General features: G+C 27.0%; 1 protein-coding gene across 1 annotated transcript; it reads left to right on the plus strand.

Annotated features, from left to right (window-relative positions):
* The first annotated feature begins 11,467 nt into the window (after nucleotides 1–11,467).
* LOC132930346 (eukaryotic translation initiation factor 3 subunit D) lies at nucleotides 11,468–15,765 on the plus strand. The gene is made up of 11 exons (XM_060996179.1): nucleotides 11,468–11,729; nucleotides 11,801–11,843; nucleotides 11,932–12,169; nucleotides 12,619–12,810; nucleotides 12,887–13,019; nucleotides 13,480–13,627; nucleotides 13,711–13,841; nucleotides 13,916–14,131; nucleotides 14,200–14,535; nucleotides 14,603–14,678; nucleotides 15,131–15,765. The coding sequence occupies exons 1-11, from the start codon at nucleotides 11,595–11,597 to the stop codon at nucleotides 15,175–15,177; spliced, it is 1,695 nt and encodes a 564-aa protein (XP_060852162.1). The 5' UTR covers nucleotides 11,468–11,594; the 3' UTR covers nucleotides 15,178–15,765.
* The last annotated feature ends 140 nt before the right edge of the window (nucleotides 15,766–15,905 follow it).

A 15,905-nucleotide genomic window follows, 5' to 3' on the forward strand; every position in this document is an offset into this window, starting at 1 on the left:
TAGGAACCGGAGGATTTCTTATACATCAATACGTCGTTTTCGGTTTCTTTGATCCACCGCCTATAAACGGAGCCTATACAGAGCTATTTATCCAACCGAGACTTGGTATGTATTCTACGAGTTTCGATACGCTGTACGATTAGAATTAGTCTAACATCCCAAATCACTGGACTTACTTGAGTCGTCGTACCGCGCCCTAACATTTGCTATTTGAATCCAGAACCCAGTCGTGATATTACTAATTTCTGGGGCGGAGTTGTTTCACTCTGTCCACAAATTGTATGAATATTTTAAAAACATTTTGTATTTAATGATAATGAACAATTAATTATTACTACAAACACTGTTGTTCACTTCATTCACCTTCGACTCAAGCTCTTCAATCCAACGTGAGACCGATCAGCGTTCTCAGAAATTTTATTACAGCGTAGTGCAAGTACCTGAGGTCACTTCAACAGAGTGCTCCACCGTTTTTGAGATGGTCATCACCGCCAGTAATCACATTTTTTAATAAATTATATAATTAATAATAATTGTAATTCATTTTTATTTTTAAGGTTAAATTAAAGTTATTCGTAGTCGGTATGAATTCAAATTCAAATTTTCTACATGAGATGACAATTTATTACGAGTATGGGTATTCTCGTAACGATCATACAAGAGATCAATTTAAAGTTTTAAATAAATAAATTTTTGATAAAAAAATGTATTTGCCTAATTAAGTTATGTGGTCCTAATATTTGACTTTAAACAACCTTTTTCATGTCTATATAATATACCTACTTTTAATGTAAACGCTTATTATGTATGCATTTTTTTTTCTATAAAATGTTTATTTCAAAAATAAAAAATAAAAATAGCTATCTATATTTTTAAAGTAATTATAAATTTACCTTCTTAATAAGAGTTGTTAATAATATAAGGCAGTCAAGCCACAGTAACTAAATCATTGAACGCTTTAAGATAACATAATTTATTATTTTACTTGGTGGTGTTCTCTTTTTCATAAGTATAGTAATTCGTTTGTACTCCAACATAGCTTATTCCCTTAGAAAGTAAGTCGCAAAAAAGTATTTTTCGCCGCAGATGTCTGGTAAAAAGTTTTTTACGATTCGAAAACTTATATAACTCAATGAGAATAAATAATTTAAACTCTTAACTTCTATGAAATAAAAATATGCTTCGGAATTTGTTGAAAAGCCAGGTTCGTGAGATATGAAAATGAGAGAACGACTTGAAGAAAGTAAGTTATTGACGGGGGCGAACTCGTCGGCGGGACACCCTGTATATAGTATAGTATATAGTGTATACATGACCTACTACGGGAATTTTGTTTTAAACACCATTGTTCAAAGGATCGATAACGGCGAGATTGTAAGAGCCAAGGGCGCTGTCATTTCGGCCGTTATTCCAGCAATGGTATATATTGCTGCACGCAATCGACTGCGATTTATTACAGTAACAACTGGGACGGGTTCGGGTTTTGTATACAATAACGATATTAAACCAGATGGAATTTGTCTGTGGCCGGTCAAAAACAGTTTTTTAAACGCGCATACTTCGACCGACAATCAAACTATGTCGATTATTTTTTCCCCGAATTAGCTACGCGTAATATTTGTAATTCAAATTTTTACGAGGTGCAGGATTTTTCAGAAAGCAAATTCCAAACTGTCGTAATAATAAAAAACAAAATTAATGATAATTTCATGCCAAGCTTTATATTTAGTGCACAATATTCCATACACAAACGATAACACACGCACACACGTAATATAAATGGCAAAAAGAAAATTCCTTTCCACGAAAACAGCTTTATCGACGATATAATAGAGGTATTAATTTACACGACCGAACGAGCTCGTGAAAATTAACGAGTCTAATAAATGATTATAATTATATGATTATTATTATTATTATTATGACGATATTACAATTATTATAATAATACGATGATATCATTATACGGCGTGAGGTGGCTAATATACATAATGTACATAATACACGAGTTCAATGCTTGTTGTCAAACACCCGATATGCGATTGGGCCTGTGTGCTTGTAATTAATGTTATTTTCTTATCTAAACACATATTTGGCACCAGTGATGATAATTATATTATAATAATGCGTACGGTTTCCGTGAATTCGGCTTCTTCTTAGATATCCGTTCACACATCATCATCATCGACATCATCATTTCATAATAAACATATTACACACACACACTGCCGAGTTCGATTAAAATGTCTTGGTAATAATGTGTAATCAAAACTATATTATAGTGAATAGAAAGAGCAGCGTATATAACCCACCCACTACGTTTCGATACGATATAAATGAAATATCAATATATATATAATAATATCATCACGGCCATAATAATAATGTGCGATGACCGTTATACCATATATTTTATATAATATACTGTTGGTAAATCGTAATAATTATAATAATATATACCGATGTTGTGACGGTTATATTAATAATTTTCCGAATAATTATTATAATATTGTTATTGTGCGGTGACTGGCATACGCGCGATAATAATAATAATAATTATTGTTATTACTATTCAATATTTTTCATTGCGCTTAAAGTTTTATAATTATAATTAAGTTGTCAACGCGCTCGTCACGACGTCAACAGTCCCACACTGTTCTGCCGTTCTCGTATTACCTACAACGGTCGCGACTCCGTCCTCCCGAGCCGCGTACAACGCACAATTAATGTGAGATATTGCAGTATATCATATCGTATTCTTTGAGATTTTTTATTTGCGTCTCAGCGTCACTTTCTCTCTCACACACACTCCTAAACACACGTCACGTTGCGTTTAAAAACTATATTTATACAACAAGAATGAAATCGTCAATTTATAATATTTTATTTATTAACGTGTGGTTTTATAAGATATATTACAGTTTAAAACCACATATCATACGCGGTCATACGTCTGAATATTTTACACGCGATATTGCGTAAATTTGGTGGTTTAGCCGGTACGTCGGTCGACTACGTACCACTTTTTACGTGCCACTAAATCACTTCGGCTTATAATTAATAATTTGCGCGCAATGTTATTTCAGTGTGTGTGTGTGTGTGTGTGTGTGTATGTGGAGAAGTTATAAATAAACGCCGCACCTATTCGATGTACCTATCACGTATAAATGTATAATAATACTCATACCTGATGGCTGTATACATGTATACAGTCGAATGATTTATAATTTTTTTTTTTCAAATAACATATTTATTGTTTATGCGTATTATTTGTTCGTATAAATTATTCACCGTACTAGCGATTTCCTGTTGCGTGTTTCAAAAGTTGTACCTACCGTGTACATGTGCTTAACTGCCGAATTGGGTACTACAAATTTATTTTATACATTACGATTTTTGACTACCTACTGTATTAATTAATATATTATATTATATTATAATATAAGTGTTGTACTGTTACAGTGTTACGCTTAATTTGTGTGTACACTAGCTGATACCGCGGTCGCTACTGCCGCATTCCGACGTGTCATATCAAAATATTCGAAGGGTATAATAATATAATAATATGTAGGCAAGTGTAAGTAGGTGATTAACTAATTTATCCTAATGTTCTATAGAAAGCGTAAGCTCGGAAGAATAAAACGGTTAGGAAGAAACAGAGAAAAAAGATCTGAAAATCTCATTTTATATCATGTTATATTAATTATACTACTGTACTGTATAATTTGATTGTGGTGAACTTTAATAAACTATGATACAGTGACGTAGAGCAAAACTCGGTGGCTCTAAGGTTTAAAGGATTAAGGAGGTGAAGGATCACTTAACACAAAAATTAAATGATTAAATAGTGATTTTGGAAAGAGTTCGATGCTAGAAACTAGCAAAATAATAATAATAATTTTTTTTCTGTGTATAAATGTTTTAAAAACATACATTATAATTTATAAATTTAAAAATACATTTTCGAGTCTTCGTTTAATTAAAATAAAATATTTTCTTAGATTTTTAAATAAATTTCAGAGTTGAGTGATGATCATCATTCGAATGTATTGATTTTACAATGATAGGTATGTGTTTTTTTTTTGTGTATATGTGGTTTATAATAGAAAACATGTATTAGTGATCGTTTTATAGTAGAAAAAATGCTTTGATCTTCAACTTCGAGAGCAATTTCAGATAATAATTTGGATTTATTTGATATTTTTTAAAATTCCTAGTATGTACTTTTTAAAATAATAGGAAAACAGAAAAGGAATTTATAAGAAGCTAAAGCAGTTTTAAACAAAATCGATTTTCTTATTTTGTCGTAATTCGTTAAAAATAAGTCAAAATTACTGTTTAGAAACATATTATATGAAAATAATTCTAACGAAATTACGTAACGCGTTACTTTCGTTACGTTACTACCCAACATTGGGGTTTGCCAGTTAAACTAAACTGAATATTTGATGCTTTTTGCTTAACATAATACTTATACATACCTATGGCCATTATAGGCTTATAACTGTAATTAAAACTAATCAATTAATTTTTTTTTTATGTCACGCTAATAAAATTTACCATATCAAATTATTAATTATTAATATTTTTCATGACAAATCGAACTTTGACTTTTATTTTATTAAAAACGGTAGTTACATTTTGTTTAGGAGAGAGAATATTTAAAATAACTTTTATTAAATTTATATCTTCATTTTTGTTGAATAATTATTTTTTTTTTTAAATTTAGTTTTAAAAATACTGTATTCTATATCTACCCATATTCTTAATATTTGAGGGTTTTTATAATTTGGAGTTGATATTTAAGCCGAATTCTGCGCTTGCGAAAATCATCTTACCTTAAACACCATGTAAAATCTAATTATAATTTATCTTAGATGTTCTATATCATACGCAAATTATATGACTATGAGTATATATAATATGCATACATATATATGTATTATATTAGCATTTGTGAACTATTACTTTAAAGAGATAAGAGACATAATATAGGTAGATTAAAGTTTTATTAGTTATCAAAGCAATTTAAACGACATTAATTAATTTAACCGAGATTTAAACTCAAAAATATTTTTCTTTTTTATTTGCAATCCTGCAACGATCTCGTAAGTCCTAATTGAAAATTATTAAATACATAGTAGTATAATACATATATTTATTATTCATAGTAGTGAGCACATGATCATTTACTACTTAATATATTTTAGTATTTAGCAGAGCAATTTCTTTATAATATAAATATAATATTAATATTATACGTTTTAGGGGCTTAGTTCACTTAAGACTCCTCCCCAATTTTCGTCCTAACACTGTTAAAAAAATATCAAATATCTACTAACGCGTAAGTAATCATGTGAGTACGTACAATTTCTATAATCTATTGGCTTTTGCCATTTGCCATGTATCATAATAATATAATATATTACATTTTTTTTAATATTGTTTGAACAGAAAATAAACGTTGTAAAGGTAAACAAGTTAATACTTATCCTATAGTATTAAGTATTAACTTATATTATACGTATTATATAATTTAATAATTATAATAGGTACCATTATGGAATAATAATGAAAATTTAATTTAATCTCCATGGTAAACACGAAAATGAAAAACGACTTAAGTTAGTATTTGATTATTTTATTAATAAATACTAAGACTTACTAGAAAAACACGCTTTATACTTAAGTGGCGAATGGAGGCCTAAAATATGGAATACATTATGTTCATGGCTTATGAATTTATAAGAATTTGGCTGTTTTTAGGTGATTACTGATTACGTGTACCTATTTAAAGTAAAAAAATATATTATTAAACAATTTAGGTACCTACTTTTTAGTTTTTAGTAAATTGTACTTACGAAGTTACGACTATCTAAATTATGTATTATCTTGTTTTATTATTAAAGATATCTATATTTTAACTTCTGGGGGGAGCTTAGTACCCTTAAGCCACTCCCGGCCTCCCCCCATTTCCGCCTATAAGGATATGATTGGAAAATTGCAGCAGATAAACTTAATATCAATCAACAGACTATATTTCAATCGTATGCTACAATCGATGTTAATGTTATAGTCGGTGGACTGTTAACTAATAACGAAACCATGCCACCATAGGTATAAATATATTATCCAATATAGTGATTCCGAAAATGATAAAAATGATAATCCTAAAAGAACTTTAAACATGATTACTTACGGTGAACCAAACAAAACAATGTCATCATTGTCATCATTACAAACTGTTAGGCAATTTATTGAATCTGTCGAAGGCATGGATACTTTTAATTTTATTTGAAGCCGTAGGAAAATTAGAAGATTTTGTCAATAAACAGACAAAAAAACCAAAAATACTTATAATACCATTGAAATCACTACTCTATTAGGTATATATATTAATATTATATTGTAATATTGTATTGACTATATTGATATTAATTCAAAATATTTTCAAATACGAATTCTTCACTGACTTCACAAGCTGAAATATCTTGTAATAATAATTTATTATTTAAAGTAATCAAATATTTACTTAATCAATAAATCTTAAAATAAAAGTATATTTTATTACATATGACTTCTGTATATAATTATACAAATGTTTCTTTATTTATGGAAAATCGATTTATTAAAAATAAAAAGTTAATAATTATTTTTGGAAAGGTATGTTTTAGGTACTTCAAATTGTATTTTAATAACTTTACTGAAGATCGCATTGTTTTTTTTTTTTTGTTATTCGTAGATTTCTTAAGAAGCGTTGAGACTTGAAACTTAAATAAACTTAAAGTTCCACCTGTTCCTGAATTATTAAATTAACAAACAATAAAGATTATAGGGGCTAGTATAGATACATTCGTAGAATTTTTCCAGTCCTAATAATTGTATTATGAAAAAATAAACATCATCACCATCGTTAACCTGTATTGTAATATAACTTTCTTTGCTTCTTTGAAAATTTAAAATACTAAAAATATAATATATGCAATGCTCGTTATTTCTTAAAAAAATAAGAATAATAAATTCTAGTACTGTCTTCCATACTTTTATAAAAATATAATGACGATGTAATACATGATGATGTCAATCTGGAATAATTTGTGCATTATTTTAAATAAATTGCATTTCCGTTATGGTGTATAGAATTTTAAATATCGTCTAATATCTTAAGATGGCGAATAATATTTTTTATATGGGGGGGGGGGGGGGCGATTTAGGGCGAAATTTTTTTCTAGTGGAGCATTTATGTATTGCTACTTGGTAATAATCGGTAAAAAATGACACGGAAAAAAACGTTAATTTTGGTAAAAAGTTATTAAAATAATTGCCGTCATGGCGTCATAAATATAATTATTTTTAAATATATATAGAAATTCGAAAGCACGTTTGTTGAAATAAATTTTTCATTTATATTAATTTTTGCACTTATGGTTTTGATTTATAGTGATGTTAATATACCTATTTTAAATATGGTAAGTAATAATATGTAAGTTATATCTGTGGGCTGCGATAAACCAAAATTTAAATTACGACTGGATGTTATGATAAGATTATGGATATAAACTATAGAACCTATAGTTTGTACTGTTTGTGCCTAGCTTGTAGGTTCACTATATTTTGTGTTACATTTTGATCTCGATTTCAACATGAAACATTACGGTAATTTTTTTTTTGGAAAATATGGAAATTATTAAATCAAACAAAGGTGGGTTTAAAATTTGTTCAGAGGGATATTCATATATATAATATATAACATCCAGGACACAAGCGATTAACATGGGGATGTACGAAAGAATGATGTTTATTGAAATATCTAACCTACTAAATCTACATATATTTATTATAAATACATGTTGTATAAATATAACCATTTCATTTTAGTTTACACAATAATTTTAAGTCGTGATCATATTGCTACGTGCATACCGCAACTAATATATTATTTTAATCATGTTGTAATTCAAAATATGTTTTCAATCGGTTTAAATAATAAACACAATTAACAATATTTTTGTGGTGGCTTTAATTTTTGTTATCTATGCAAATCCTATTTATTTAACTAAAAAATATTGAATTTGTAATTATTTATTTTTGAACATATTTTGTTTTTATTTTATTATCATTTTTTCAGTATTCAATTATTTTAAATTAATTATCAGTTATCATAGTAATCAATATTTAATAACATAAATGAATATTATACATATTTCTGTAAAATTGTCCGTTTAATTGTTTTTTAATAATACGAAGACAGTTAGACAAATTACCTGTTGTAAAAATTAAGATTCCTTAATATTACCTTTATTAATATTTTCCTAAAATATTCCGAAATCATTTTAATTATTCATATGTTATAACTTATAAAACATTTATTTTTTAACAAATTTTACTGTTCATACATCTAAGACGTGATATTTTAAAACAAAAGAAAACTAAAAAAAAGTTTTGGGTAGATTAGCATACTCGTATAGGTATAAAACTAATTGGTTAACGTGTTCTTAAATTTAAAATTAGGTATATAGAAATAATCACACTAAAAAACCTATTTAATGTGAAATCTAGGGTTTTTTACAAAAAATTTCAATTTTTCAAACAATTTTGTTTTGAAGTTGCTTGCACGTATTTATTAATAACTATAATCATAATCAAAATCATTATCCTGCTGCGAGCTGATAATTTTACGGATAGATGACAAAACGGGAGTATGATAGAAATTGTTCACAATCAATATCTATGTTTGTGCTACATTTTACAGTAGCCTAGCCCTGTTCCAAGTATAATGCGTTTGACAATGTTTTAAACTTCCCAGACTTTAACAATTGATTAAAACATGTAAAACTAATCAGATGGAGTGAGTTTAATGAAAACACAGATTATCAGTACATCATATAAAAATGATTATTAGGTTAATCAATAACAATAGGAATAATTCTATATAATATTATAAACTATATTAAAGTCATACGAAAAATAACGATTAAAGATTTTGAGAATCAAGTAAATTTGATTATGCACATCATATCATTTCATTAGAATCACATTTAAACAATAATCTTGTGTACTGATGATGTTGAAATATCTATAGAATAATGTTATTCGATTTTATATTTAAAAAATATTATTCTAATGAAAATGCGGCAATTATTAATACACTTCATATTTTATTTTTCATTATAATCTTGATAACATGAAGAATTATTATATTCGATAGAATTGATTTATTGATCTTCATTATTAATTCTAATTTCTAATATTGATATTTTAAGAAATGCATATTTTTAAAAATATTTATATTATATCAATAGTATATTATAATAAAAAATATTTATTTATCTTAGTTATCCCATAATAGTATATATATATATATATATATTATATTATACAGCCATGTATACCGGTATCCTAACATTGTAGATTTTTGGTTCATTTCAAATTTGGCATTTTGCGACTGCCGGCGTCTTTTTATAAATCAAGCTACATACTACATATTTCAAACTTACAACGTGCACATCATCACAAATTCATACGATCGGTTTGGGAATCATTTTTGAAACTATAGAACATTATTATTTATTATAATATGTACGATTCTTGTTTATTGCCATTGTGAAATGAAATACAATTATGCAGTGATTCGATTTTTTAACAGGCAGATTGTACTCAAAATGATATCTACTGTTGTTAACCATAGGCGTAACTATGGGGGGGGGGGGGTTGGCTGGGCTTCAGCCCCTCAGAATTTTTGGGTAAATAACCAACGTATGTGCTTATAAACATAATTTAATTAACTTTATTTTTATCTACAATATAAAAAAAAATATAATGTTTCATTTAAACGAATAATCATTCAAATCAGTTATAAACACCAATAGACACAATAAATAATAATCAAATTAAAAAAAGTTTGCTATCGAACATTTTTAGGAATCAAGCGCCTCCGCCTAACTTAAAGCACTAGTTACGCCTATGTTAACATAGAGTCATAGAACATAATAATTATATTATTTTATTTTTATAAGTTATTAGACGAGTGCAGGACAAATAGTTGTCATTGATATAAATTATAAACAATGCCTGTTGAGTTACCTATACGACAAATTTACAGGCGATTTTTATTTTTAATATTTTTTTCTTATGCTTGTTATAAGGGACGAAAGTTTTCAATCGCTTTAAACTTATTAATTATTCTTATTAGTTATTACTTATTACTATCTGTTCTATATAGAACTTATCATTAATATTTAAAAAGCATTTAAAAACAATTATTTAATATATAAGTATTGTATTAGTATTTAGTATACATATGATTTAGAAGTATATAATTAAAATTTGAATAATAATATACGTAGGTGATAGGTGTTCGGTTATTTTTTATAAATGTGTTTAAAAAATTTTATTTTAACAAATATTTAATCTATAACAATTTTATTTTTTAATTGATATTATTGCTTTCAACGAAATATTAGGTTTTTGAAATAGATAAACGTTTCATTTAATATTTTAATATGTACGTTTATGTGAACAATTATATCACGTTAAACTCAAAATTAGGTCATGTTTATTAGTCTTCTCTCAGTTGGAATTAATTTTCTTGTATATAATTCTTATCTAAAACGGCTAAAATGATATTTTACAAAAATATTATAAATATTGCATTGTTGGGTATCGATTTCGGATTTACACCGGTTGACGACAGACTGCTAAACATTCAAACTGGGCTCTCATAAGTTTTTAAGCATTCAAGAAGACGCCAAACCATTGAGCTACCAAATCAGTGATACCAACGTCGCAAAACTCGTTTTCACAAAACTAAACTTGCGACTACTTGTCCTGACTACTTACTAAAGTTTCTTTCAGAGACTCAGAGAAAGCAACTTGTATCTTTGATCTAGGATACTCACTTGTAATGAAGCTGCTATACAGGCTGTTAATGTAATATTATTAAAACATCAGGTAAACATATTCAAATTCCAATTACCAATTATTATTCAAATGTTGAAACATTAACTAGCATGAACTATTGCATTTATCACGCATCTTAAATAATATATTTTGAATGATATACAATTGTACTGTTTATTATTATTTAGTATAAAATACAAATAAGTAATAATTAATGAAACGAAATGTAAAGAAGAAAACTTAGGCTTAACATTTCAGGTTAATAACTAGTTAAACGTTATTATTGGTACCTAATCATTGTCTTGAAAATAAATGTATGTATGAAATTATTATTATTATACTATTATTTATTATAATAACACATATATAGTAATATATATATATGTGTGTTAATAAATCTAATTAGTATAGGTTTACAATTTTAAAAAAACCCGGCATAATTTATCAAAATACGCTGTTATCAATTTGTTACCCTATTCCAAACACGCTGGAGTAAAATCATAACGCGGTTCGAACGAATCTCCCTGGATATAGCGTGATGGTGAATTGTAGGTTAACGCCTATTATCATCATCATATTCTACTCACGACACTTTCGTTGTTTATTCTGTCGGTTTTCTGCTTTCGTGGTCGGAAATATTTTCTAGTTGTCTGCATTCATATTTCATACTAGTGTTTTCAATACCGCTTTTTGCGATGCCGGAAGAAGTACCTCATTTTATACCCCCAGAAATACAAAATAATCCGTTCGGATGGGGACCGTGCGAAATGCCCGACCAGTTTAAAGACATGCCATATCAGCCGTTCTCAAAAGGAGATCGTATTGGAAAAGTAAGATGTTTGATGGTCTTAATTACTGTGTGTATTTGTGTGATTAATACCTATACCAACTTTCTTTCTAGATTTCTGACTGGACTGGTTTGTCACAGGACAAAAAATATTTGAGTAAGTAAAGATTTGTTTTTTGTATTTTATACCACAGTAGGTACTGTATTATTTCATACTAAAAACCATTTATTGTATCATTTTTCAGACAAATATCAGTCTCAATTTGGTGGTGGTACTCAGTATGCATACTATCACGAAGAAGATGAAAATACATTCCACTTGGTGGACACGACTCGTGTACAAAAACCGCCTTACCAGCGGGGTCGTCATTTCCGTCAAGGCGGTCGTATGATGCGCGGTCAAGGCGGCCGTGGTGGTATTTCACGTTTACCTGGTGGTTCCAATCAATTCCAATCTCTTGGAAAATTGAACAAACTTCAAAGGTATTATAAATTTATAACATAATATTAGGTATAAATATAATATATGTAAATCTATTTACTTGATAAAAGATTCAATAGTACCATTATAAGGCATTATTATTGTTAAGTATCTATATGCCTCACTTACAATATTATAAAAATTAAAATAGTTTAATAAAAAAGTTTAATTTCATTCATATTATAAAGAGGATGCAGCCTATTTGTATACTAATTTGTATAATTAAACAAATAATCTAAATATAATACAATTAAAGTCTAATTTATTTTATATTTAAAAAAATGTATATTCATATTATGAATATAAATAATATGACATTAACTTCTACATTAAGATTAGTTTAATATTAAAAAAATAATTTTTACATTTTTACATTTTTCTAAATTTATAATTTTAATGGTTGTTGGATAAATTACAATCTATTTTTTAATTTGAAAAAATTGTTTTTCAGAGATCGAAAAAATCCAAATGCACGTAGAGGTTGGAATAATAAGCAAGGTGGTCGTTCCAATAAAAATAACATGCAAATGAAGAGTCGAGATGCTTCAGTTACTGTAAGAGCTGATTGGAATACTATTGAAGAGATGGACTTTGTTAGATTTTCAAAGTTATCTTTGCCTACTGTTAAAGATCCAGAAGATCTGTAAGTTTCATATTTAAAAACAAAACTTAATCATTTCTAATTTTTTTTTTTTATTCTTTTTATAACTGAATTTTAGTGTATGTTGTGGATCCTTGGAATACTATGATAAATCATATGACCGAATAAATGTTAAAAACGAAAAGCCATTACAACGTGTTGATAGACTTTTCCATACTGTTACTACTACTGATGATCCAATTATAAGAAAAGTAAGAAGACACATTAATATATTTCCTAAGTTTATTGAATGCTTGTCAGCATAAAATCTTTTATATTATATTTTTGTATACCATTCATAATATATTCTTTTATCGATTTCTAAGTCCATTCAGGCCCATTGCTGCATCATTCACTTTTTTTATTTGCCTGTCTATACAAACTGTAATTTCTTTCTCTTAAAATTTTCAATGTTTATTAAATTTAAACATTTTATTAATATTGTACTGCATCAATAATTGAAGTATTTTATCATATTAACAAATTTAGTGCTATATTCTTTAAATATTATAGTAGTTCAGTATACCCTGTAATTAAATTACAGTGTAGAGATACTATTAAAATAAGGAAATTTGTCAAGTCTATTTAAAAAAAAAATATTTTATTCTATTATCATATTTATTTATTGTATCAAAATTTAAAACTAATAGGTATAAAAACAATTTTTTATAGTTGGTGAAAACCGTGGGTAATGTTTATGCTACAGATGCTATATTAGCATGCTTAATGTGTTGTACTCGATCTAACTACAGTTGGGACATAGTTATTGAAAAAGTTGGTGATAAATTATTCTTTGACAAGAGAGATAATACTGAATTTGGTAAGACTTTTATTCTTCTTATAAATATATAAACTTAATTGTGTTTCTGATGTTTTAATATAATTATTTACTTGGTATCTTAGATTTACTTACTGTCAATGAAACAGCAGTAGAACCACCATCAGAAGAAGCAAATAGCTTGAATTCGCCAAGGAACTTGGCATTAGAAGCTACATTTATCAACCATAATTTTTCACAACAAGTATTGAAAACTGTAAGTTGTAAACTGTCTTTGGTACTTATATAATTAAAGAAAAAATATTTTTATACAATTATTTAATATTTTAGGGAGAAGCAAGATACAAGTTTGAAGAAGCCAATCCATTTGTGTCAGATGATGAAACTGATGGAGAAGTAGCATCTGTTGCTTATCGATACCGTAAGTGGGATTTGGATAATGGAATTGTATTGGTTGCTAGATGTGAGCATGACTCGGTGCTACAAGTACCAAATGGAGATTTGCAATTTTTGACTATTAAAGCACTTAATGAATGGGACTCAAAAGTAAGATTATAGTAACTTTTTTTAATAATAAATAACTTAATAATATGTTTTTATGTTTGTTAAAATAGTTATCTGGTGGAGTAGATTGGCGTCATAAGTTAGATGTACAACGTGGAGGAGTTTTGGCTACTGAATTGCGAAACAATGCTTGTAAATTAGCCAAATGGACGGTACAAGCTTTGCTTGCTGGTTCAGATTACATAAAGTTTGGATATGTTAGTCGTGTACAAGTGCGTGATTCGTCAAAACATGTTATATTAGGCACACAACAATACAAACCTACTGAGTTTGCAACTCAAATAAATCTGAACATGGATAATGCATGGGGAATACTACGATGCATCATAGATTTGTGTATGAAACAAAAGGATGGCAAATATCTCATTATGAAAGACCCGAACAAGGTTTGTACTCTTTAGTTTAATATTAAATCTCTTGTAATGTAATTACTAATTTTTGTTTCATTAACAGCCACTCATTCGTTTGTATGACATTCCTGATAACACTTTTGATTCAGACAACGACGAGAATGAAGATGATGAAAGTGGTAAGAATAATTTTTTTTAAATTTATAATTTTAATTTAATATTGTTTATATAATAGATATTTATTAAATCTTTATAAACAAAAACAATATAATATTTATATATTTATCTTGTAAATATAGTAAGATTTTATATTAAAAAATATAATTTAATTCAATTTAATACATTATTTGGAATCCTTTTCTATATTTTGGGTTAGTGATTATGGTGGAGTAAAGTTTTTATATTAATTATTAACCTAATTACATTAATCTTTAAAGTTATCTTATAGTTCTTAAACAGTAGACTTGATTTTACAAATATATTCCATTACTTTTACACTATCTTGATAAAAAAAAAAATCTAAAAACTAATTGATGATTTTTTTTTTATGGTTTTATTCAAAATATTTAATACATAATTTCATTGTTAAATATTTAAATTTTACTAAAACATATTTTGTTTTTTATTTTAGGTGAAAAATCTACGATACCAGCTGAACTTCTTCCACCAAATCCTTAAAAGAAATTTGAAATTTGATAATATTTTTTTTTAAATTTCATTAAAAATTTAAGATACAGTTTTATATTCTTTTTAGTTTAAATAATATATTAATTTGTAAACATATTCAATATTTATTATGTTTATATATTGCTAAATTATGATTTATATTACATTCAACAATAGTTAAACATTTATTCAAATATTGATTTTTTTTTCAATTAAAATATTAAATTAAAAATCACTCATTTTAGAAAATATTAATTTATTAAATGTATCATTAATATGACAAAATTTGAGTTAAAAGATTAAAAAGAAATAACTGTAAAAAAATCTTTTGATATGTAGATAGTATCTTTATAGATATGTAATTTTAAAATTACCAAGTAAGTATCTAGTTGTTCCCAGTCCCAATGTAAACTATTGAGAATTTTTGAGAAGCATTTTTTATCATAGTTTTACATGTTTTTAGAAAGAAGTGACACCTGCAATGCGTGTCTTGTAGTCTCTATTTAACATACAACATACCAAATTTGCTCTCAATAGAACCAATTTTGTCTTAGTTTTAATTTAAAATATTATATTGTATTAACTATAATCCAACTTAAATGTTTGTGTTTGTTTATTGGTTTTTTATGTGAGTCATGATAATTTTTAAATTATCATATTGTATAATATGCTCTTAACTTTTAAAAATTAAGGCTTGTTGTATTAAGTGTTGGATGTACCGGAATACCATATTTTAAGAT

The sequence above is a fragment of the Rhopalosiphum padi genome, chromosome 1 (genome assembly GCF_020882245.1).
Source record: "Rhopalosiphum padi isolate XX-2018 chromosome 1, ASM2088224v1, whole genome shotgun sequence".
NCBI classification, from domain to species: Eukaryota; Metazoa; Arthropoda; class Insecta; order Hemiptera; family Aphididae; genus Rhopalosiphum; species Rhopalosiphum padi.